The sequence below is a fragment of the Echinops telfairi genome, unplaced genomic scaffold, assembly GCF_000313985.2.
Source record: "Echinops telfairi isolate 266 unplaced genomic scaffold, ASM31398v2 ScPeMD7_7468;HRSCAF=8506_0, whole genome shotgun sequence".
Lineage (NCBI taxonomy): Eukaryota > Metazoa > Chordata > Mammalia > Afrosoricida > Tenrecidae > Echinops > Echinops telfairi.
In genome coordinates, this window is record NW_022111369.1 from 48888041 (window position 1) to 48912085 (window position 24045).

Genomic DNA, 24045 nt, shown 5'->3' on the forward strand with positions numbered 1-24045 from the left:
CTAAGCCTTATTTTGGTGTTGAAATTCTTGTTGTGTTTATGTTCTTTGGCTCTGTTTCCAGGAAATGGATGACCCCTAACTCCCTTCTCCATCTCGGCTGTCGCGTGGCCTTCCATATCACGTGCAGAGGATCTGGAGGGAGTCGACTACTCCACTCAATATTGCTACTGGTAAAATTTCATTTCAATTAGTTTGTCCTGAAGATTGTTGAATTTTTAAACAAAATATGAGAAAAATAATCTGAAAAGAATGCTGCCAGCATCAAATCGTGTACAGCTCGGCAGTTAAAGAGGGGCCCTCTGTCAAAGCTGTACTATATTTCAACCAGTTGATAACTTTTTGATGTTTTTTCTTTGTTTTATTTGATACAATCTTTAATGCTGAATCCAAATCTATGTTTTTCTTGAAATGATCCAATTATTTCCTGTAACAAAAATATCAAAAGACTCTCTTTGAAAGAAACATGAGAACTGGGGTTCAAAGAAAACAAAGGGAAAATAAAATCTTAACACAAAGCTGATTATTCCACGTCGAAAATTCCTTTATAAATGGATCTGAAGAGGTGAAAGAGATGTAATTTTCTTAGAAGATTCGGATAATAAATGTAAAAGAACAAACAAAAAAACCCCAGAAGATGCCACATGCATCTACTTGTGTAAGAATTCTAAGAGAGACATGTCCTATTACAGTATTTCAAACATTTGCCAAAATATTATCATGTATAGATGGATAGGCTGGCAACCAACCATTAAGCACAGAATACCAGACACACTCAAATGACTACGGATGGTGCAAATGCTGGCACATTGTAATTTCCACTGCGCTCAAAATATTGGAGCTCCAAGACTCCAGGTGGCTCCCTGGATGCACAGACCCCACATTATGAGACAGGGCGGGGACGATCCGAAAAGCTACTTTCCAAATGTAGAAACCTCAAATAGCAAATCAACAAATGGAACTTGCTTCACACATGGGCTGGGTTCGCTAAGAAGAAATATGTAAATCAGTTTTCTTTTAGGGGAAGAAGAGAAAAGAGGAAGAAACAGGCAAAATGTAGCATTATCTACAAGAAATCTGGAGCTGGAAAAAGGGAACTGAATACAGAAAATATCATTAATAAAAGGTAAATATCATTAATAAAAAGATCAAACCCCAAACCAAACTTAATGTAGGGGATAATCATTAGGCTGCTAAATGCAAGGTCAGCAGTTTGAAACCAGTAGGTACTCCCCAGGAGAAAAATACGACTGTGCCCCCGGGAAGATTTGCAGCCTCCCCAAAGGGACATTTCTGGTCTGTCCTAAAAGGTCACTCTGAGGTGAATAAAAGCACATAATCATTTAAATAAGGTATGAATTTGTTGATATCAAATGCAAAAATCAAAGGTTTCTCAGATACTCCTTTGATTTGGTACTAGTGAGCATGAAATATAAGACACTCCCTAAATTTGATACTGAAATAATATATTTTTTACTGAAAATTGTTAGAAAAGAGAATTCCCTACTACTACTTCATGCCTTCGAATGTGTCAGGCAGGACTTGTCAGTTGAGCACCCGTGTCCATAGCTGCAGTACCTGTTTAGAAAAGTCAAGGTGAAACGCTGCTTTAGCTATCTTCATACTTCAGACAGCCTTTAAAAGAAAAATCCTGACTGGTCCGGAAATTTACTTCAAAGTTTGATTTCTACTCAAATGTGTAAACAAACAATTTTTCTTAATAGCACCAACGGAAACACATTCCCTCTTTTTCTGTCATTATTGGAAACAGAAGATCCATCCACTTTTTCTCATGACAGTTGTCAAAGCTCCCTCAGACTGATGTTCTCTGTAGTTAAATGTGCCTTGTAGAGTTAGCCTTTTATTATTGGATTAATTCATATGAGATCTAACCTGCCTGTTGCCCTCCCTCACTGTATTCTTTCCAAGCTGTCCAAATAGAATATGCTCAGATAGCCTGATTATTTGCCTCTAATAAGCCCTAATTTAGAATTTTAGTTTGGCCACCTCTGGCTGTGTAGACATGGGACAATGATCCAAAATTTCTCAGTCTAAAACTTTTCATCTTATGGTGGTGGTGAGTGGGGGACGGGGTAGAAAGAATAAAAGTCTGTACTTAAAACAACAACAAAAATTAGCCAGGTGGTTAGGGATAAGGTCAGCATTATCAATCCACATGTCAACCACAGAGGAGCTACATACGAAAAACAACTCGAGACCCGCTTTACAGCAGGTGATGTGAAAAACAAATGGCCCAGCACACTGCTTAAAATCCGGGTTGAATCTTCACACAGAAAACGTCATGTGGGCAGTCCTTTCAATAGGCCATCGGGGAAGTTGCGTGTCTGCGTGCATGCGTGTGCTTGTGCGTGTGCATGCATGTAAGGAAAACACACTCCAGCTTCTCTTCTAGCACTTAGGACAGACCCCGAGCGAAGCATCTGTGTTTCTGCAAAGGAGTCTCTTGGAGAAAGGAAACGGGCAATAATTTTATGTCTTCACTGAAAGGCCCAGTTGCAGGAGGGCCATCTGGACTGACAGTGAACACTACAATTATATAAAAAGGTTCCAAACTCACAGCCTTTTTTCCCTTTTACTCAAGCGTTTCAGAGAAAGAATCCTCCATCGTGTTAGTATGAATACAAAAGTAGGACATTGTGTTGGCTGGTCTACTCAAGCAGACAGATCATGTGGATGAGGTCACCAAGGTCGGCCCACATTCTGCTTAATGTAAGATACAATCATTTGACAGCTAGTCCTTCAAATATAAGCCCAGATTATCTGTAACATGCAGACACAGTTTAGAGCATGACTATCCAAATTTCCTTTACAGTGGATTATTAAGAAAATGATGTATTTTTGGAAGTCAGCGTGTCACTTTGAATGTCTTCAGCATTAGTGAAAGACTTGAGAAAATAGAAAACATGAAAGAGGAAAAATCAAGGTCAAGGAGAGGGCCCGGGAAGGACATGTGACATGGTTAGGTATGCCCTCTTAGAACTCAGCTCTTCATCTCACACATGTCTCATCAGGACCTATAATTTTATTGCCCTTGTTTTACATTTGTGACTTTACTGTGAAGTTCCGGGAAGCTCCTTACATCATCGTTGTCACTGTCCAGGCTTCCTTTCTTCTTTTTTTTCTTCTTCTCATCCTCCTTCTTCTTCTTGTCCTTTTCTGGAATGACGTCATCTAGGAAGCTGAGGTCATGCTGGGAGAAGAGGTAGTCCATGCCCTTTCTGACAGCGACAAGTGCCAAGATCTGGGAGGAGAAATGCAAAACGTATGAAAGAGTGCCCTGCTGGCGGAAGCCATTGCGAGTACAGCCATGCCACTTCAAGCAGGAAGGTCTCTGTCGGGCATGGTTCACACAGGACAGTCTTCCTATGGCTCCTGTGGGTTGGGTTGCCTGCACATTTCCTTCGTGGTGAAGGTGGGCTCAGGGAAGGCTTAGCTAAAAGTCACTTGTTGTTCTCTGAAAAGTATAATCTCATTGGCTTACCATTTGAATGTGAAATCATTATATTTGGAATGGCTTCCTTTCTTGTCATTATGTTAAATACAATATTGAAAAGCTCAAAGGGAAAGGTAGCCTATATAGGGTTTCTAATTATTCACAATTAAAATACTGTGCAAGCTTTTGAAAGTCAAGAAACTCTGTAGAGCACACAGCATCATAAAACATCTTGAAACTCTTGTAAGTGCAGTGTCCCTTGATTGTTCGCACAGACTATTTCAAGCAGGTGTCACTGGCGCTGCAGAGTTCAACAGGAGACTCTGACTGACAGGCTGATGGTTCAAAGCTAGCTAGACCCGTGGGTCATGACCCCTTTGGGAGTCAAACGACCCTTTCACAGGGGTCGCCTAAGACCATCGGAAAAAAACATCTTTCTGATGGTCTTAGGAACCGGACACCGCTCCTCTATCCGTCTCCAGGTGGGTCCGACCACATGCAGATACGCCCACATACGAGTACCCGGTGTGAAGACGGGTACCCATGCTACACCATGCTTCAAGACAACATTTCATTTATTTTGTCATTAGAAATAAATACTTCACAATATATAATTACGTATTGTTTTATGATTCATCACGATGCTTTAATTATGTTCAATTTGTAACAATGAAAATACATCCTGCATATCAGATATTTACATGACGATTCATAACAGTAACAAAATGACAGTGATGAAATAGCAACAAAAATAATTTTATGGTTGGGGGGGTCACCACAACATGAGGCACTGTATTAAAGGGTTGCGACATTAGGAAGGTTGACAACTATTGACCTAGAGTGAAGACCTGCCAACCCGCTTCTGGGAGGTCACAGCCTTGCCAACCCTGTGGCGCACAGCTCCGCTCCAACCACACGGGGTCACCACAACTTTTCACTGAGATCACTACCATTAATTGCTTCCCCACTGCCCACTGCTATTTCACTGACTCTGACTCACAGTGACTCTCCCTAGGGTTTCTGAAGCTTACCGTGTATCACATGCTATGCTAAACATTGGCATCTCAGTTACTCTCTAGACAACCCTGGGCAGACTTTATCATCTCCATTTCTCAGCTGAGGAAACTGAAGCTTAGAAACAGTAAGTGTCTTGTCCTAGGTCACAAAGCCTGATAAAGATACCAATAGTCCAACTTGTCGACCTCCAAAGCAAGTATTCTTGAACTCTGTATCTTTGACTCTAGGATTTATTCTTGAAGAAAAAACCCTAGATGACATTTCGAAAGTCATGAAACCTCTCTAAATTTGGACTGAACTGTACTCTACCTGTTCTCACTCACTCTCATCGAGTCGATGCTGACTCGTAGTGACCCTCTAGGACAGGGTAGAACTGCTTCTGTGGGTTTCTAAGACTATCACTCTTCCCAGGAGTAGAAAGCCTCGTCTTTCTCCCATGGGGTAGCTGGTGATTTTGAACTGCTGACCTTGTGGGCCACAGCCCAACGACACATATTAAAAAAATCATAAAACCTAACTTGTGCTTGTGTCTACTATGTATTAGGCATTGTGCTATTGTATGCTAGCACATCTATTTCGACTCAGCATATCTCCTAACACTGTCCCATCGGGTTTCCTAGCTTCTAATCGTATTGGGAGCAGAGCTTTCCCAAGTCAAAGTGGGAAAAATTAGAAGCACAATTAAATACACATGGGTGGGCCTTAGATTTCCCAATAGCCATACGAGAGCTATATGTTGTCATAAGTAGGTTCAGTTAAAGGGTCCCTACCATGACTGGAAAAATGATAGCAGCCACAGTTGACTTTAGGATCCAGAGCAGCGCCAGACACACCATCTGCAGGAAAGTGAACAGGTGCACTCTGCGCAGCGGCACGTGACGCAGGTAGATAAAGTCGGGCTGATGCTTCAGGGGCATCAGAAGCAGCTGCAGGCGATCCATGAACTGGGGAAGGCAGGAAGAAAGCAAAACTGCATCATTTCAGGATCTAGTACACACGCCCTATTCACTGAGCCGAACTAACCACAAGCGATTTATATTTAGGCAAGGAGTGTCCTTTTCCAGGGACTTTTCCACTGGTTTGAGGATGCAGAAATTTAGTCTAGAAGAAAGCAAACCTGCATTATTTCAGGATCTAGTACACAACGCCATATTCACTGATCCGAACTAACCACAAGTGATTTATACTTAGTGAAGGAGTGTCCTTTTCCAGGGACAAAGCACTGGTTTGAGAATGCAGAAATTTAGTCTAGCACAGTTACTGTAAGACATAAGGCACATCTAGCTTTTGTTATCTCTCCATAAGGATCTTATGCAGACATAGGAGATAATGTTGTACTTAATCAAAGATATAAGCAACAACACAACATATAAATTCTAGATGCTCATCTCTTAGTTTCTACTTTTATTATCTGAGCCTCCGAAGGGAGGTTCTGGTGCCCATGTTAGTGGCAATCCACTCAATAAAGCTCTCAAACTCATGCATTTTTCTGTGTCTCAGTTGTCCTGTCTGGAATAGGAGGAGATAATTCTACACAGAATATACATTTTAGGGATGTATTTCAAGAATTCTTAAAAAAAAATTCAACGTGAAAAGGGGAATCAGTTTCTAATTTCATGCATTTTGCATTATTTATCTATGGCATCGCTACCAAGTTCAACAATGTACTATCATTTTTTTTCAGCAACAAATCACATCAATGTTACAATGAGTTGTGAAATATAAACAACTAGGTATTTATTTCAAGGAAGGATGACCACACTCTCACTTATATGTACTAAAATCACAACTGGGCACCTGCTTGCCAAGCACTATGCTTCAAAGAGGAACTACTGCGTTGTGTTGAGAGGATGAGGATGAGGATGAGGATGATCGTTAAGAACATAGGATAGGGCCTCTGAGATAGCAGAGGGTCAGTAAACAGCGGTTGAATCGCATGTTATGTTGTAAGATGGGAATCGATTAGGAACATGGAGAAAGCCTCACTCTGGAAAGAAAAGGGATCTATAAAAGCAAACTGCCCTTGCACAGACAACCCTCTATAAAAGGAGGAGGGAATGTCCGGCCTGCAGGTTGTACACGGCCCATGAAATCATCAATACCAATTAACATCACATGTCTCATTAAAGAGAAGCAGTTCCAACCATTTGTATTAGGGCTGAATTAGTTGTTTGACCCAATATAGCAGGCTAATTTTTAAGTTGATAATTTTGTATGGCCTGCAAATTATGTTATAAATATCCAAATGGCACTTGGCGGAAAAAAAAAGTTTCCCACTCGCGATCTATTAGATTAGTTTGATTCTATTAGATTGTCCTATCTAAACTGTTTTCCTTCTTTGTCCGAGGCTAATTTTAACTGAAGGGGATGGGTTTCTCATTTATAAAGATTGGGTTACAAATTGTCTTGCTAAATAAAATCTTGTAAAAAATATCTTTAAAAGGTATTAAAAAGAGAAAGGTAAGAAAAAATGGTGCAAAAGCATTTCAGAATTGAAGAAATTCCCTATCTGTTCCTTCAGTCGGGTTCTATTAACAGAAATGGATGATTCTTCCCTTCTATTTAACTTAATAAGCATATTCTAAGTACCAATCATGGATAGATAAAGCACTCTGAAGCAGGGTACATTCTGGTTGACCCCCTGCTGAGAATCTGGGTTTGTTTGCACCTCAAACACAAGCAATCCTAGGCAGACTGATGTCTGACTTAAAGAAAACTCTGACTTGCTCTTTCATTGGAGCTTCAGACCAGTTCTGTCATGGTGGATGAAACAAACAGGAAGAGGCAGGAGATGGTACCATTCTCAGTGATTCTTTATGGTAACCAGAACAGGAAAATGCACTGGTTTAAGGCCTGAAATGGGAGACGAGGAAGCGGCAAAGTAAGCTCCTTCAGGAGTCTGGAGCATAAGACTGTGTCACTGGCAAGACGGTGGAGAGTCAACACATTTCAAGCAGCATGGTTGGCGGTCCTCTGGAATGGAGGTGCCACCATCTTTGAGCAGGGGCTTACTGCCTTCTCCCAAGCTCTGCTTTGATGTTGTGCAAATTTGCCCTCATTGCACAATGACTGAAACAAGTTCCTATTGAGCGAGTGGGTTCACTCGTAGGGATCCTCTGTAGGGTTTCAGAGGCTGTGAATCTAATGGGAACAGACAGCCTCACTTTTTTTTCACCCTGAGGTTAGGCTGGGGTATTGAACCACCTACCTTGCAGTTAGTAGTCCAAGGTCTCCCTGACAGTGCCACCAGGGCTCCTTGAATCGACCCATACTCAACAAATTCCTCATCAAAACCACCTTCATTTGCTGCATGTGTTGCATTTAAATGGCTGCAAAGGCTTTTTGACTTTCTTTACCTAACGCTAAATTAATAAATGACGAGCATGGGGTCTACAAATCCTTTACGGCATAGGCTCCTGCTGTAGCCCGGGGACCGCTGGGATACTGAATCAGAACTGACCTTTTCCTAAGCTCTCCTTAAGATTTACCTTCGGCATCGTACTAAAATGTAGACTAGAATGCAGTGGATCTGGGGTGAAAACGCAAATATTCCCAGCTCGGGGCTGAGCCAGAAAGAACCGGTTGCTCCTCTTCCTCGAACACGTACAGTCACATTTCAGAGGCAGAGAGGCTTGTTAAGGCCAAACAATAGTCAGACTCATTCACTTGAATGTTCCATGTTTTATCATTTATGAAATAATGACAAATATTTATAATACCTGGTAAAGAAGTCTGTTTTATAAATATGTACTTCCCAAAGTTTATAGGCACAGATAAAACCCATATTCATGTGCATGTAGTCACATTCACATATATGTTGAATCAGCTTGTACTGCTTGTATAGTGTAACACATAGCCCAGTGGTGAAGGACGCTACTGAATGCACCCCCCCCCCCCAGGGGAAAATCTTAACAGCTTTTTCTCTTCTGGGGGATTTGACCACTTGCTCAGCTCTATCTGACTTTAAACCAAATTAATCAAAATTCAATAAATGAAAGCAAGGACTATTTTGAAGGGGTTCACATAAATTCTTACAATGTTCAAAGAACATGCAGTCTTTTCCCATTAAAACATTAGTAAGTGCTAAATCAGGCTACAATTAACAAGGTGCCAGAAAGCAGAAGTACTTCCAATTTCCTGGTGCCAATTAAATTAAAACTCAGTTGAAAAAAGCAATCTCTTGCAATGTTTTTCCTAATGATTTTTAACGAGGGCAGCCAGTTTCAACCAAGTGGTGAATAGCTGAAACTTTCAACAAAAATGGCGCCCACAGCATATCGACTTTATCTTTATATTGGTGTGACCCTTTCGAGCACTGGTTACAGCCGTGTGAAAAGCAGATCCTAAAGGAACAGGGTGAAGGCGGATGCACAAATGGTGATTGCGAAGATTACCCGGGAAGGATTAGAATTCTTTCTTGAGGCAACAAAGAAAGTTCTAGAGTTCCTGCCTTCCGCACAAATGACCTCTCCCAGCGTCTCTCAAGAGTGGGTATGTACACTAACAGACTAACTTTGTTGATTACCTGATATAAAAAGCAGGGAAATGGTAAAGAATATAGAAAACAATTTAAAAGCCAGTTTTTAATATCATTTTTCTTCAAAGACCAAGGACCAGGCTATTTCTCCTACTATACAAAAAACAAACAAACAAACTACTATTCTTAGAATGTAATGAAAAACTTACCTGCACACCATTAAGGGATGCAACCCCCATATACAGGAACACACCATATAGAACAGGCATGGGGATAAACTAGGAAGGGCCACAAAAAGGGGGAAAAAAGGTTAAAAAACAGAACAATCAACAATGAATTCAGGAGTTAGAACTAGTTTAAATAAAGGTTCAAACTACGCTGAAAGGGCATGTATATAACAATATAAACTCAATGCCATCGAGTGAACTCTGATTCATAGTGAACCTAGAGGAGAGAGTAGAACTTCCTCTGTGGGTTTCAGAAACTCTTTACAGAGTAGAAAGCTGCATCTCTGTCCTGCAGCGAGACAGGTGGTTCTGAACTGGTGACCTTATAGTTAGCAGCTCAAGTATGACCCACTATACCACCACGGCTCCTGCTATAACAATATAGTGACTTCAGATCAATGTATTTACTCATCCATTGATACATTTCTCAACCATTTATACTACAAACAAGAGGAGAGGGGAAATGAAAGGAGAAAGGAGAAAGGAAATGGTCATTTTCCTTTGATGATTACCATATATACTCGAGAATAAGCCAACCCGAATATCAGCCGAGGCACCTAATTTTACCACAAGAACTGCATTAAAAATGTGCACAAACCAATGAAACATACAGTTTTTCTCTGGTTCTTTAACGCCTCCTCACGCCCAGTATCATGACCCTAATTCTACCTTACAAATCCGGCTGGACCAGAACATGTACACGGATACAGATAAGAGGTGGAAAACACAGGGAAGACAGGACAGATAAACTCCTCGGACCAATATTGAGAGTAGCCATAGCAGGAGGGTAAAGGGAAGGTGGGGGAGAGAGGGGGAACTGATCACAATGACCTACCTACAACCCTCTCCTAGGGGGATGGACAACAGATAAGGGGGTAAAGGGAGGCATCAGACAGTGCAAGACATGGAAAAATAATAATAATTTATAATTTATCAAGGTTTCATGAGGGAGGGAGAGAGGGAGGGAGGGAAGAGGAGGGAGGAGAAAAAATGAAGGGCTGATACCAAGGGCTCAAGTAGTAAGGGAATGTTTTGAAAATGATGATGGCAATATATGTACAAATGTGCTTGACACAATAAATGTATGTATGGATTGTGATAAGAGTTGTAAGAGCCCCCAATAAAATGATTTATAAAAAAAAGTGCTGAAAATTTTGGCTTATACACGAGTACACAAACTATATATAATGGCAGCATTTTTTTCTTAACTAAGGAGGAAAAGTAGTTCTGTTTGCCTTTCCTCTTAGAGAGAAAAAAAAGCTTGCTTGTAAGCCAGAAGCTCCCATGGACTGTAAGGTAGAGGCAGAGCTGTGCCTCACTCTTGAGACAAAGTTACTTTCATAACAGTCTGTGGATGGTTTTCATTAACATCTTCATCAGATGGTCTATCAGTTTGATGTCTAAATGCTTCTTTCAATGAAACAAACATCAAAGGGCTGCCCCCTTCTTCCTCTCAGGATTATTAGGAGGACTAACAGAGCACGGCTTGAAAAGATCACTGAACATCTGGAAGCGGTTAATTACATCCATGAGTTAATACAGATCTTTTGAAATTGAATTAGTACATATTAATGTATTAATTAGGAGCCATGTTAGCCCAGTGGCTTAAGCATTGTACATTGCTTAATGGAAAGGTTGGCAGTTTGAACCTACCAGCTGCACCTCATGAGGAAGAAGCAGCAGCCTTTCAGAAAGATTTACAGCCTCAGAACCCATACGGAGCAGTTCTGCCCTGCCCGGTAGGATCGGTCACCAGGGGCCAGAATCAAGTGACTTGATGCTGGTGGGTTTGGCTTTCAAAGACATTAATTAACAAAAAGTCTTTTCTGTTACTACAAAACTTTGGTAGGTAATTCTAATGTGAGGTCTTTAAACTTTCCTCCATTTAGCAAATGCCGCTGGGTAATGAAGTAGCTAAGCAAATGAAAAAGGATTACCTTGCTGGGACCTTCTGTATCTGGGCAATGAAAGGGTCTGAAAACCTTGCATATTAAACAGAAATTCAAGTACTTTCAGGAGTTTTCAAAGCTAAAATAGGACAATTATAACACCAGCAGACCGATCTTAATTAAGTCACCCAAAGGAGGCTATAGTGGCCAGAAGAAAATGTTGTGTGGCCTACGAGGAATTGTTAAATGCGACCACTTCCATTCACTAAACACAATTCTTATCAGCCTCTCTTCTACTTCTCAGGTAGGTGGCCACTACTGGAGAACTGGACATTCAAAACACACCAGGACTGATTCTACTTGTAATTGGTTAGACATAAAAGTCTTCAATTCTGAGGAACATATTTATATAAAACTCTTAATGCTTTTTCTAATAAAGGCTAATAATTTTAATATAACTAATTTGATCTCAAGGCCAGACAAAAAAGGAGTGACTGAGAATGTTTAAGGGGTGGGAGTGGTGGTGGCGGTGGTGGGAAAGCCTCTTTGCTGTAATACCCAGGAGCCACCAGGCAGAGGGGACATAGCCTGTCTGGGGCCTTGGGTTCTGATAAGCTTGCATTTCCCTTAGGCTGTGAGTGTCTTCATCCTTTACAATGCCTCTACCAAAAAATAAAAATCACGAAGCTTTGTGTCATTAATTTTCAACATTTGTAGGGGAGAGCACTTCAATTTTCTTTAATATATGATGATTTTTTCTTGTTATTTTACTTTCAATTCTTTGGGAAATTAAAAAAAAGGTGGAAGGTGAAAACTGTTAAGTATAGGTTATAAAAACTAGTTTATTTTTAATCTTTGTAAAACATTTTCCTAACTTGAAAGGAAATAATCACCAAGGTAATTCCTAGCCACATTCTCTCTCACCTCTCGTCTAAAACTAGCCAAATCTCTTCTCTAAAATGATCATAACACAAAAGAAAAGTTAAACGGTCCCTTGTTGCCCAGGTCTATTCTTTCTGGATGTATGATTAGACATATCAGCAAATCTACCACAAAAGAAAACCATAAAGTATCATTAGCCCAGAGTGGCATGGAGGATAGGAGGCCACAGCTTTATATAGGAAGACATTGCTTTTTATCACGCACGCATGCACGCAGGCAGGCATGCGCACATTATTGCCTATGGTTTAAAAGAGCCAGTGCATACAAAGATGGTTAGTATGTTATATTATGGCCCACTTTAATATGATAAAAGTATCATGTGAAATTGTCACTTTTTAAACTATTTTATCAGCTCAATAAAAACCGTGCAACTTGGAAATCATGGTAAAACCTGACAGTATTACCAGGTTAGAAGGATTTAAAAATTTATATTTGGTTTATATCATAAGGTCAATTCTTAAAATCCATCATGACACCCTAGAAATTTCTTAAAGGAAAGTAAAGAATAAGGTGTTTTTAACAGATGTCATCCCTTTAAAGTTAATTTAGCGTGGTATAAGATACTATACTATACCAACTAGAAATTTTTAAAGAGCAAAAGAGGAGAAATTAAAATATATGAAGGAAACTTTTGAGCATTTTAAGAACATCTACATTATAAAATTATATAAAGAAAATTACAAAAATAATCACATCCAGAAAGCTAAATACAGAGATATTACAAATCATTCAACATTTAATACGTATTAAATAATAAATGAAAAAGTTAACTTTACAGCCAAATGGAATAATGATATCAAGATCAAGTCTAAGACAATTGAACACATTCAGTCCACGTCACCAGTGTTTTCAAAGCATATATAGTAAGCAGAGCTGCACACTCTTTCACTTATCATTCCCTGTGACTGGCTGGCATTATTAGATACTTCCATAAGAAAAAATGCAAAAGGGCTAACTAAATAAACGGGTTCGATTTCAAAATAAAATTTAAAATGTGTACAGAATGCTTAGATTATATGGCCCACAGAACAGAATTCAGTAGTGAGATCTCCTAGCAAAATAATGGTGTGTGTGTGTGTGTGTGTGTGTGTGTGTGTGTGTGTGTGTGTGTGAATTGTTGAAATGGAGGGCTGATTTGCTCTGCGGACCTTCAATGAAGAGTTCCTTTGTGAAAATGTCTCACAGGGAAAGATTTCCGCTCATGGGAAATGAATTCTTTGGGTACAAGTATTACGTTAAACTTTCAAAGATGCGGACCATGGTAGCATGAGGCTAGGTTTGGAGCAGGAACTACCTGGGTCTGAGTCTTGGCTCTCCCATCTAAGAACTTTGTGACACCGCAAGTTAGTCTGATCGACATAAAGTGGAAATAATTCATACTTTTTTCCTTAGGCATTATTAAAGACTAAATTTTAAAATGTGCAGAATCCTTAGTCCAATACCAAGCTTAATATTGGTTGCAACCATTATAATCATAATGTAATTTCTCTTTATCTCTTAGTGAGCAGAGTGACTCGCAGGGAGGAAGAATCTAAAAATGTTTGCCAAATACAAGCTAAATATGATCCTCTATATCTTCGAACAGCAAGCAAATCTTAACGATAAATTTTAGCCATAACTCATGTTCAAAAATAAACTAACTTAAGTAAAGGCAAAAGAAGCAAAAGTGAACTTTACTTGGTCTTCATCTCTTTAGGTTTGCCAGAAGAATGCCAAAACTCTAATCAAGGAACTGAGTTTTAAAATATTTTACCTGCTCTATAGTCTCTATTCCACCTTGCAAGGGGCTGGCCTGCTAACCACAATGCCCCAGTTCAAACCCCCCAGCCTCTCTGTGGGAGAAAGACAGGTCTTCCCGCTCCCATAAAGATTTTCACCTCAGCCACGCACAATGTCAGTCCTACTCTGTGCTATATGAGTTGGCATCGACTCGGTGGTAGTGAATCGGGTTTTTGGTTTTATACACCCATACAGAAAATCATATAAACATATTATTCTCATAGCAAAAAACACAGACTGAACTATTTAGCCAGCTGAGTAAGGCAGTTCTGCTTCCTTCCAACAGTTGTGAAAGAAATCAACAGTTAGTGCCTTGAAGCCAGTATGACGCTGGCCAGCTCAGGTTGAGGGGGTATCCTTGTGAATTTAAAGCTAGTGCACTAAAATTCCTCTGTTCTTCCACATAAAAAGGCCGATTTCAGCAAAGAGATCGCAACAGAGGTCATAAACTTCATGTTCAAAGTAAGCCTGCAAAAGTGGCTGGGGAGAACAACTTCCTATGTGCTTACTGCATGGAAGATAATTATTATGATCATCTGATCACACCAAGTGTAAAAGATGTGTGGGGGAGGGGGTTAGGTAGGGAAGCTGTTGAGATATTTGATTTTAAAAAGTAAAAGGCACACGTGTCTCTTGATCCATCCATTTGATCTGCTTTTCAAGGGTAGTTGCTTAAGAAAAAACATTCTCTGGAGTTGTCACCTGCTTCTTTAAATAATATACAGTCACACAGTAAGGGGGGGGGCAGTCTCCCTTCACCAGTGTGACCCCCGGCATCATTTGCTGGGCGAATTTTGAGGTTAATTGTTAATCCTGCCTTTTACTTAGTAATAATTTAGGTTTTCATTAAACTGTACCCTCAACCTCCACTTTCTCCTGCATTGACTTTTCAAATGAGGCAACCAGCGTGGTGTGCGGGATGCCCTACATGCCAAGGGGAGAAGGGCAGGTATGCATGGTCTGACATTAGCCGACTTCATCAGCAGCAGCGGTTCCTGAAGCAAGGATTAACCTTACTACTCATTGAAGGATGAATCAGAGTAGCTAATGTCGGACACATTTATTCTTGTGCTTGGTTTTAAATCTAGATTTTCCATAATATACATACTACATATATTCAGATAATATTTATATATTATATATTAAACTATAGTAATGAAACAAGTTCATTTCCTACATTTTGGGTGAAAGCTTGCCAAACAAAAATGTTTGCTAGACTATCTGTTTTCACTAACATGTCCCATGTCTCGCTCGTTGGGTACACCTAAAATTGCCAAGTGGAAATAGCCACAAATACAGACACTAGCAGCTAATCACTCAACACAGGAATCACTTAAAGACAGTCAAATGGCAAAGCAAGCTCATGCTTATCAATCCTTGAATTTTTCCTTTTACTTTCTGTGTATTCCAATCTCTTCCTCTGGGATCAAGGGGCTTTGCATATAACAGGCAAAGGGAATCACTGTAAAGAACAAAAGAGCTTTTAGCTTTCCCTCCTCTGCAACCATATTTGGATGCAGAGTGAGAAAAATAGTTAGGAAGAGGCGTTGTTGAAAATGTGAGCCTTGCCTCGCTTCCTAAAAATAGCCATTTATACAGTATCTGCTCTCTGGGTCCCTCTGGCATCATGCATGGTCACTCAGCTGGCAGTCTCCAGTGCTAAAGCCAATTTGTGATAGCTGTAACAATAAAGACTGTAAAACATACCTGACTCTTTTGAATTGCAATGTTACACTGCACTAATGAAAAGTATTGTAAAAATACGAGGAAAATGGGTGAGAGTAATGACGTTTAAACCTGTGGAAAGATTTCCGTCCATCTATACTTCGCTAGTAGATACATATACGCACACACTGCTCTTTGGTTGATTTTGAATAGCAGCAACCCTCTAGGCCTGAGAAGACTTGGTCCATATAGTTTCCAAGACTGTCCTTTTGTCTGGGAGCAGACAGACCATCTTTACCCCTCTGAGGGGCTGGTGGGTTCAAACCAAACCTGGGGGTTCTACAACAAACCGAATTCACCTCCATCAAGTTGATTACAGCTCCTAGTGGCCCTCTAGGGGGAGTGGAACGAGTCTTGTGGGGCTCTGAGACTATACACCAGTGGTTCTCAACCTGTGGGTCGCGACCCATTTTGGAGTCAAAGACCCTCTCACAGGGGTCGCTTAAGACCATCAGAAAACACATAAATGTTTCACAATATATAATTACAATTGTTTGTGATTAATCAGTATGCTTTAATGTTTAATAATGTTCAATTTGTAACAATGAAAATATATCCTGCATATCTGTTATTTACATTATGATTCATAACAGTAGCAAAATTACAGTTATGAAGTAGCAACGAAAATAATTTTATGGTTGGGGGGGTCTCCACAACATGAGGAACTGTATGTAAGGGCCGTGCGTGGCATTAGGAAGGGTGAGAACCACTGCTCTAGGTGGAACCAATTATTAATGAGCTCAGCTACTAATCAAAAGATGGGAGCTTGAAATCCACCCAGAGGCACCTCAGAAGAAAGGCCTGGTGATCTGCTTTCAAGAAATCAGCCCACATGGAAGAAACACACCAGCCTGTGTGATCATGAGGTGTCGACGGGATCAGGTATCAGGCTTCAAAGACGGAGTACAAAAAATCATATCAATGTGTTTGAGCGGAGTGCAGAGTGGAAACCCAAAGCCCATCTGTAGACAATTGGATATCCCTTAGCAGAAGGGTCACAAGGAAGGTATGAGCGAGTCAGGGTGCAGTATAGCACCGATGAAACATACAACTTTCCTCTAGTTCTTTAATGCTTCCTTCCCCCACTATCATGACCCCTATTCTATCTTACAAATTCCGCTAGACCAGAGGATGTACACGGGTACAGATAAGAGCTGGAAACACAGGGAATCACGGACAGATAAACCCCTCAGGAGCAATAACGAGAGTAGTTATATTATGTGGGTAAGGGGAAGGTGGGGGGAGAAAAGGGGAACTGGTCACAATGATCTACATATAACTCCCTCTCAGGGGGACGGACAACAGAAAAGTGGGTGAAGGGAAACATCGGTCAGTGAAAGACATGAAAAAAAATTTATAATTTATCAAGGCTTCATGAGGGAGGGAGGGTGGGGTTGGGGGAAATGAGCTTACACCAAGAACTCAAGTAGAAAGAAAATGTTTTGAAAATGATGATAGCAGCATGTGTACAAATGCGCTTGACACGATGGATGTCTGTATGGCTTGTGATGAGTTGTATGAGCCCCCAATAAAATGATAAAAAAAAAAGCCCTAGTGGCATGTGGTTATGCTTTGACCTGCTAAGTGCAAGTCCACAGTTCAGAAACACCAGTGGCTCCAGGGGAGAAATGTGGGCAATTCTACTCCTAGAGTTACAGTCTTAGAAACCCACATGGGCAGCCACGTCCCGTAAGGTCGATATGATTCGGCCTCAATTCAATGACTATCTGTTTGGTTTTACGGTTTTTGGAATCTTACTCTAATTTTCCTTGGTGGGGGAGTAGGCCTTCTGCTTCAAAGAAAACAGAAACACAGTCAGCAATAATTAAGAATAGGATTAAAAAATTCAAAATGATGATCCTGAGTCACTAACGCTATGGAAGCTCCTCATGGGAGGCCCGATGAACAGCAACGGCTGGTCCACTCAGGGAAGGAATGCAGGGAGAGTAAACACTGCAGGGAGAAAGATCACCCTGAGTTAACATGAGAATCAACCGTACGGAATGATCACTTCCACGAGTCAAAATGTTTAAATAGCGGCAACTTCATAATTCGAACCAACGAGTGTAACGACTGATAACCTAACAGTAAGGTAAAGGGCGAAGCAGTGAGAGGGGAATCAAATTAAAAGTGTCTTCTGTTAGCCTCTGCTTTATCTGACCCTTAACTCAGTGTTTTATAAAACTCTGATGATAATCTTCTAAGTACTGCATAAGGAAACGGTAGTTTTCACATGTCCAGTGATCAGGGTTGCTGAACGGGAAGGAGAGGCACACATGTCACATATCTACCTTCAGGATGGGGGCCATGAAGACTGACAGGCCGGTCAGAATAAACACCAGGGTTCCAGTGACTCTTTGTTCCCTGAAACAAAATCAAAAGATTACCCATTTACCTCTTGTTTTCATAAGTGCAGTCTTATCTTTTAACCTACTAAAGATTAAACATTGACCAAAGCAATGCTTAGCTAAAATGTCAAAAGTGCTGATATCATAGAATACAAGCTTAAAGACAGCACATAACAACATCACTGTAATGTGTTTTTTCTTCCAATTGCAATACAGAAATGACTTCTTGAAAAGTGAATGATCTTCCTACTCTGTCCTTTTAAAAGCAAGGAAGGAGACTCCCTCCCGCTTAGTCTATCGGCTACTACCCTTCTTGAAGCCCTTCACTTTTAAGTCACCTGTTCTGTTGTGTAATTATACCTTCTTTCACTGGAGACAGATATTACATTGTCCCACATGCTATTAACAAACAGCTCATGGAAATTTCGGGAGGGCAATAAACCCCATCAGACTCATTTCTAAATCTACAACAAGACTATTTTTCACCAAATATGTTTCTCGTCCAACACCCCTCCTCCTCTAACCCTCAGGAAAGAATCACCTATTGTGTGGCGTGGGAAACGATGTTCTGTCACATGAACTATCCATCCCCAAACACAGGAGGAAAATACTCGACAGGGCATAAAGGTCTTCAACCTTGCCCTTCACATTATCCAAATTTAATAATGGAGGGTTGAGGTCAAAGTTTCTTTTGCTTATGGGACAAAAAAATTAAACTCAAAACTAAGAAGTCCTATCCCATTATAGAACCGTAAAAACTACAAGTAGATTTAAGAACTTTATGGAATCTCAACAGAGTTGGAATTCAAGGGCTCGCCTCCTATCGGTAGGACCTTGAGGGCAAGTGCCACAGCACCCAGATGCCCTGCATGTTGCGGAAAGCAGATGACCTACTTAGGCCTGCCCATGACTTCACTTAGCATTTTGTTAATTAAAGAAAGTTTAAGTATAACAAGCAAATGGAAACTGAAAGAAAAATCACTGAAGATTACCTTTCTGATACAAATTTAGTCTTTCCTAGAACAAAAGGTTTAGAAAGAAATTAATCACACCAGCCCATTCTCCTCCAAATCTTCCCTGGTGATTACCACGCGTGTGCGCACAACATGTTTGAAGAGCTATTCTCCTCCGACTTACGTACCTCACTCCTAAGAACTTGGGTTGTTCTCCAGGTGCGGAAGTCTCTGTCTCCATCTTCAAGCTGTCGATGTGAGCAATGGAGATGACAGTGGCAGCCACGTACCACGGGAGAGCCATGAAGGAGCACACCACCATGAGGATGGCCACCCAAAAGAGATCCAGGTGATAGCCAGCACCTTTCTGCAGGAAGATGGAGATTTTTTTTTTTAACATTTTATTAGGGGCTCATACAACTGTTATCCCAATCCATACACACATCAATTGTGTAAAGCGCATTTGTACATCATTCTCAAAACATTTTCTCTCCATTTAAACCCCCGACATTAGGTCCTCATTTTTCCCCTCCCTCCCCCCTCCCTCATGAGCCCTTGATAGTTTATAAATGGGTATTTTGTCATATCTTGCCCTGTCCGGCGTCTCCCTTCACCCACTTTTCGGTTGTCCGTCCCCCAGGGAGGAGGTCACACACAGTTCCATGTAATCGGTTCCCTCTTTCCTACCCATTCTCCCTTTACCCTCCCTGTTTTGCCACTCACACCACTGGTCCTGTAGGGCTCATCCGCCCTGGATTCCCTGTATTTTCAGTTCCCATCTGTACCAGTGTACCTCCTCTGGTCTAGCCAGACTTGCAAGATCGAATTCGAGTCATGGTAGTGGGAGCGGGGAGGAAACATTTAGGAACTAGAGGAAAGTTGTATTTCTCATCATTGTTACATCGCACCCTGACTGGCTCATCTCCTCCCCGAGACCCCTCTGCAAGGGGATCTCCAGTGGCCTACTAATGGGCTTTGGATCTCCACTCCGCACTCCCCCCATCATTCACTATGGTAAGATTTTTTGTTCTGATGATGCCTTATACCTGATCCCTTCGACACCTCGTGGTTGCATAGGCTAGTGTGCTAGGAAGACGGAGCTTTTGTAGAGAAAATCCTCCTATTTCCCACCCAGCAGTTTTCCCAGGATAGACTTAAGATTACCCAACGGAGCCATATTTTTCACCTGGCAAAAATATCAACTGGAATATCAGCTCTTTGAGAGAAAGAACTGCACATTCCTCACTTTGCTCTTTGTCCCCTTGCCCCAACGATGACACACAAAAGTGCCACGTGCCATCTTCTTCACAATGAGAGCTTTGAAAAGCTGTTCATCTTAGATGCGGTGCAGCTTCACTGAACACTTTTGCATGGCCAGTCAGCTGGGCTTCATCCGGTTGTTGCAACCTGAGCAGTGGAGATGTATGTCTACCTTGATGAGTTTGGGGGGATCCAATGAGGCCACAGAAGAAAAGCATTTAGTAGAAATGTACATGGTAGTGCTTGTTGTGCAGTGGGACTCAATCAATGGTACTAGTAACAGGGGGAGTACTGATGGAGCTGCTCCTCATTAAGCCCCTTGAAGGCATGCACCATCCCTCTCTGCTTGGCAATGTGAAATAGTGTGCAATTCACCAGATCTGAAAGCAATCTTGACTACATTTGTAGAAGATCATTTCTCACCGTTCTTCATACTTAAAACGAACAAACAACTACATGTTCTCATTAAAGAAATTAACACAGCCTTAATCACAACTGACCAATTTCAAACATTGCTCACTGGTCGTAATAAACGCCGTTCACTGACTGGAGGAGCAGACATTGTAACAAGGGGTCTAGCGCCTTTATTCACTAAGTAAACATTATTCAGGGAGTCCACAATGTTATTCCATGGTTATATTTCTCTGCTTTATTTATGAAGAAAGCAAAGGCTTAATGCCCCTGTGGAGTCTGTGAAAACAGAGCAGTCCATTTTCACAGCAGGGAAGCAACATGACCCAGAGCAGCAGTACCACCAATCCAAGGGAATGGAGCGCGTGGCTTTAAGAAGGGGGAATGTGATTCACACTGGAAATCCAGGGACTGTTATCGTTCAGGTCCTGTTACTAGTAGAACGCTGCTCTCCTCTCCCAGAAATGCCAGGATTTCACCCCTGGCTCGCACACGTGGGTCTAATCATGTTCTCAGAGAGCTCAGCCCAGGGAAGGAGAGATGACAGGAAAAAGCAAAGCAGCTTTGGCTGCGGATGAACCGACGTGGGAGACGAGGAGGCTGCTACGTAGTCATTAAAACAAGCCACTTCCTTTCAGGAAAGTGTGATGGCGTGAACTGGAAATGGCAGGGCGGAAGACGGGCAAAGGTAAGGAGGAGCTGAAACAAAGTTCTTCAAAGTGTCTAGTGAAGGAACACCATCGGCTCCCTGCAGTCTCAGGTATTCGTGCTGTCAACAGATATTGACAGTCCACTTGGTAAAGGGCACAGTTCTAGGTGTTGGTGATCCTGTGTGACGATCACCTGTTCCGTGGCTCTGTAATAGTCGGTGGTTATACACATCTGTGAATTCAGCAGACAACAACCTCTCCCTTCATTGAGCTTACAGTCTATGGAAGGAAATAATCTACACAACTAAAGTAAGTGAAAGATGCAGCCCAGCCTATGAAAGCTCGGACACATGGAAAACAGAACCCTGGCAGAGGAGAAAACGCAAATATTTCCCACTTAAACAAGGCAAAGAAAAATAGAAAGCCTGCACCCTGGCAAAGGCAGACAACTTGCCAGACCTGGAAAACAGGGCAGTCTCATCAAGTTCTGGCTCTCATTGTGTATTAATGGTACTGAGTACTAAATCTTGTTGACCGTGGCTTTGATACTGAGTGTAAGAGGAAATCATTGGAGGGCTTTGAAGAGAGGCATGACGCGTTATGTTCTACACTCTGACTCCTGTGTTCAGTATAGACTGAAGAGGGTCAAAAAGACTGTGACCAATTGGGATGCAGCTGTAACGCAGGAGACTGTGGTAGTTTGAACAAGAGTCGTTTGAAACAGTGGTTGTCACATGCACTTGATCTGGCTAAGTCCTAATTAGAATTTTGGACTCAGTGTAACCTCCTCTGGCTCAGAGGACTTTCTGCAACGCCTGGGGCAGGTTCTTCCAAATCACTGCCACCTCTCCCTCGTGCCACAATGTGTGTGATTATTTCATGAATGCCTCTTCTTCATAAACCCGAAGCTTCATTAAAGACAGGGACCATGAGTCTTTTGGTTCACCAGAGAAACCCCAGCACCTGCCACAGTGCCATCAGAGAGAGGAAACTCTAGATAAATGTTTGTTGGATAAACCAGCAAATATTAATTCCTTCACTCAATGCTGCCACTATTCCAGGCCTTGGACATAAAATGACTACAGAGGCAAGCACAGTGCCATAGCAGCATGCAGGAGGGGTACCAACTCATCCCACAATAAGAATTGGTTTGCATAGAAAGTATTATCTAAGCTGAGTCCTAAAACATCAGCTGCAGGAAGCTGGGAGACGAATTATGAGAAGCAGGATGAAAAGTCAGGAACATGTTGAAAAGATGAGATGGAGTTGGTGTGAGAAATACTGATACAGACATTAGAGCTTTAAGGAATGTAAATTAATGACTTTGGAAAGTTTTATGGAAGGGATGAAGGTTTCTAAACAGATTTCCCTTAGAAAGACCGCTTTTTTTCATTTGTGGAAAATATATTAGACATAGTCAAAATAGTAGACAGAAAGGCTATAAAAGATCCCTGTAATAATCTAAGCTAAGTGATAGCATTGGGGAAAGATGATTGATAAACGTGAAGAATTTAAGGAGACTGAGTCAGAAATGGAAAGCAATACATTCACTGTACCAAATGTCAAAGTTCAAGGCTTATTATGCTAAGATCATGTGCTACATACAGTACACAAGGGAGTCATGGTGTTAACAGAGTGGTAAAAAATATGCTGCAAAATTCACAGTGCCTCAATTATTGCTATAAAGACCACAGAACCCAAGGGGTTATTTTAGTGCTGTTCCTACAAAACAACCTATACATATGGAAACAAGCTCGTCTTAATATGTCCCTTTAGCTAAAAATATCTGAGTGACTATGTTTGGATGGAATATAAATAATATTCAAATATTGGCACTTTTTCCAGAAATAATACTGGAAGAAATACAGAAAACCACATTTTTCAAAAATAAAGCGTGGGATTTTTTTATCTGGGCCTTATTCTTCTTCCCCTGGGTCCCTGGCTTTTTCAGACTCTCCTAAGCTCTCACTCAGAGTGCACTGGGGCATCCTCGCTGCTCTCTCCACCTCCCTCCCCTCTTGTCTCTCTCCCATTCATCCTACTGCTGTCAGAAGAGCATCAAAAATGCAGTTCGGATCCCATCAGCGAGTTGGGAAACCAAGCAGGTTAAGGCAAATCACAACAAACCACTCTGTCCGGGCGGGGCTCCTAGATCTGGCCCGGTGATGGGGCCCTGGAGGGTTTCCTGCACCTTTGACCAGTCCTGTCCTTCCATAAATGCCACTTTGCAAGTGCCCATTCTGTTTCAACTCCTTGGTATGTGTTTATATCTGGCCTTTCTCTTCAAGGCCCGGGCTCAAATTCTCCTTTCTTCACACCACTCCAGCAGCCCGGGGTCCTGAAGGCTGCTCTTTTCTCAGAAGGCCCTGCTCAATGATACTTGCCTGCTCTAAACTCTTCAAAGGCTTCCTGCTGTACTCAGGGGGCAGAGGTCAAACCCATACACTCTATGCTACCAATTTCAAGGTTCGATATTAGTGGTCCTTACTGGGAATGATTGGCTATGTCTGGAAACAGTTTGAGCTAGCACTTCTTAGAGGTAAGGGTGCTACTGGTGTCTGGTTGACAGAAGGAAGAGATGCTACTTAACATCCTAGAATGTACAGGGCACCCTCACCCCACAAACCCAGCCTAGAATGCCACTAATGACAAGGTTGAGAAACACAACCTATGAGGATCTAGTCCCACTAACTCTTACCTCATATTAAACTAATAATGCCCCATGTTCCAGCCACAAAGACCAGCTATCTGTTTCTTACCCAGAAATACATGCAGGGCCTTTTAATTTGGTTATATCCTTGCTTGGAAAACCAATACTTCATAAACATTTATCGAACATCTAGTCTGTACTGGGCCCTGTGTTGAATATGAGTAGATTTCAAAAAGTTCAGGGGAAAGTTTCATTATTTATATATA

At 41.4% G+C, this 24045-nt stretch overlaps 1 protein-coding gene across 2 annotated transcripts in view; it reads right to left on the reverse strand.

Moving 5' to 3' along the window:
* The window catches only part of SLC4A4 (solute carrier family 4 member 4), a 348568-nt gene that overhangs the window by 5165 nt on the left and 319358 nt on the right, over positions 1–24045 (reverse strand). For both annotated transcript variants that reach the window (XM_045284208.1, XM_045284209.1), the window contains 5 exons: positions 18997–19175; positions 17799–17871; positions 9155–9223; positions 5239–5412; positions 3098–3259 (listed from right to left, as the gene is read on the reverse strand). In XM_045284208.1, coding sequence (XP_045140143.1) covers positions 3098–3259; positions 5239–5412; positions 9155–9223; positions 17799–17871; positions 18997–19175 — 657 coding nt within the window. The remainder of the gene's footprint in view (positions 1–3097; positions 3260–5238; positions 5413–9154; positions 9224–17798; positions 17872–18996; positions 19176–24045) is intronic.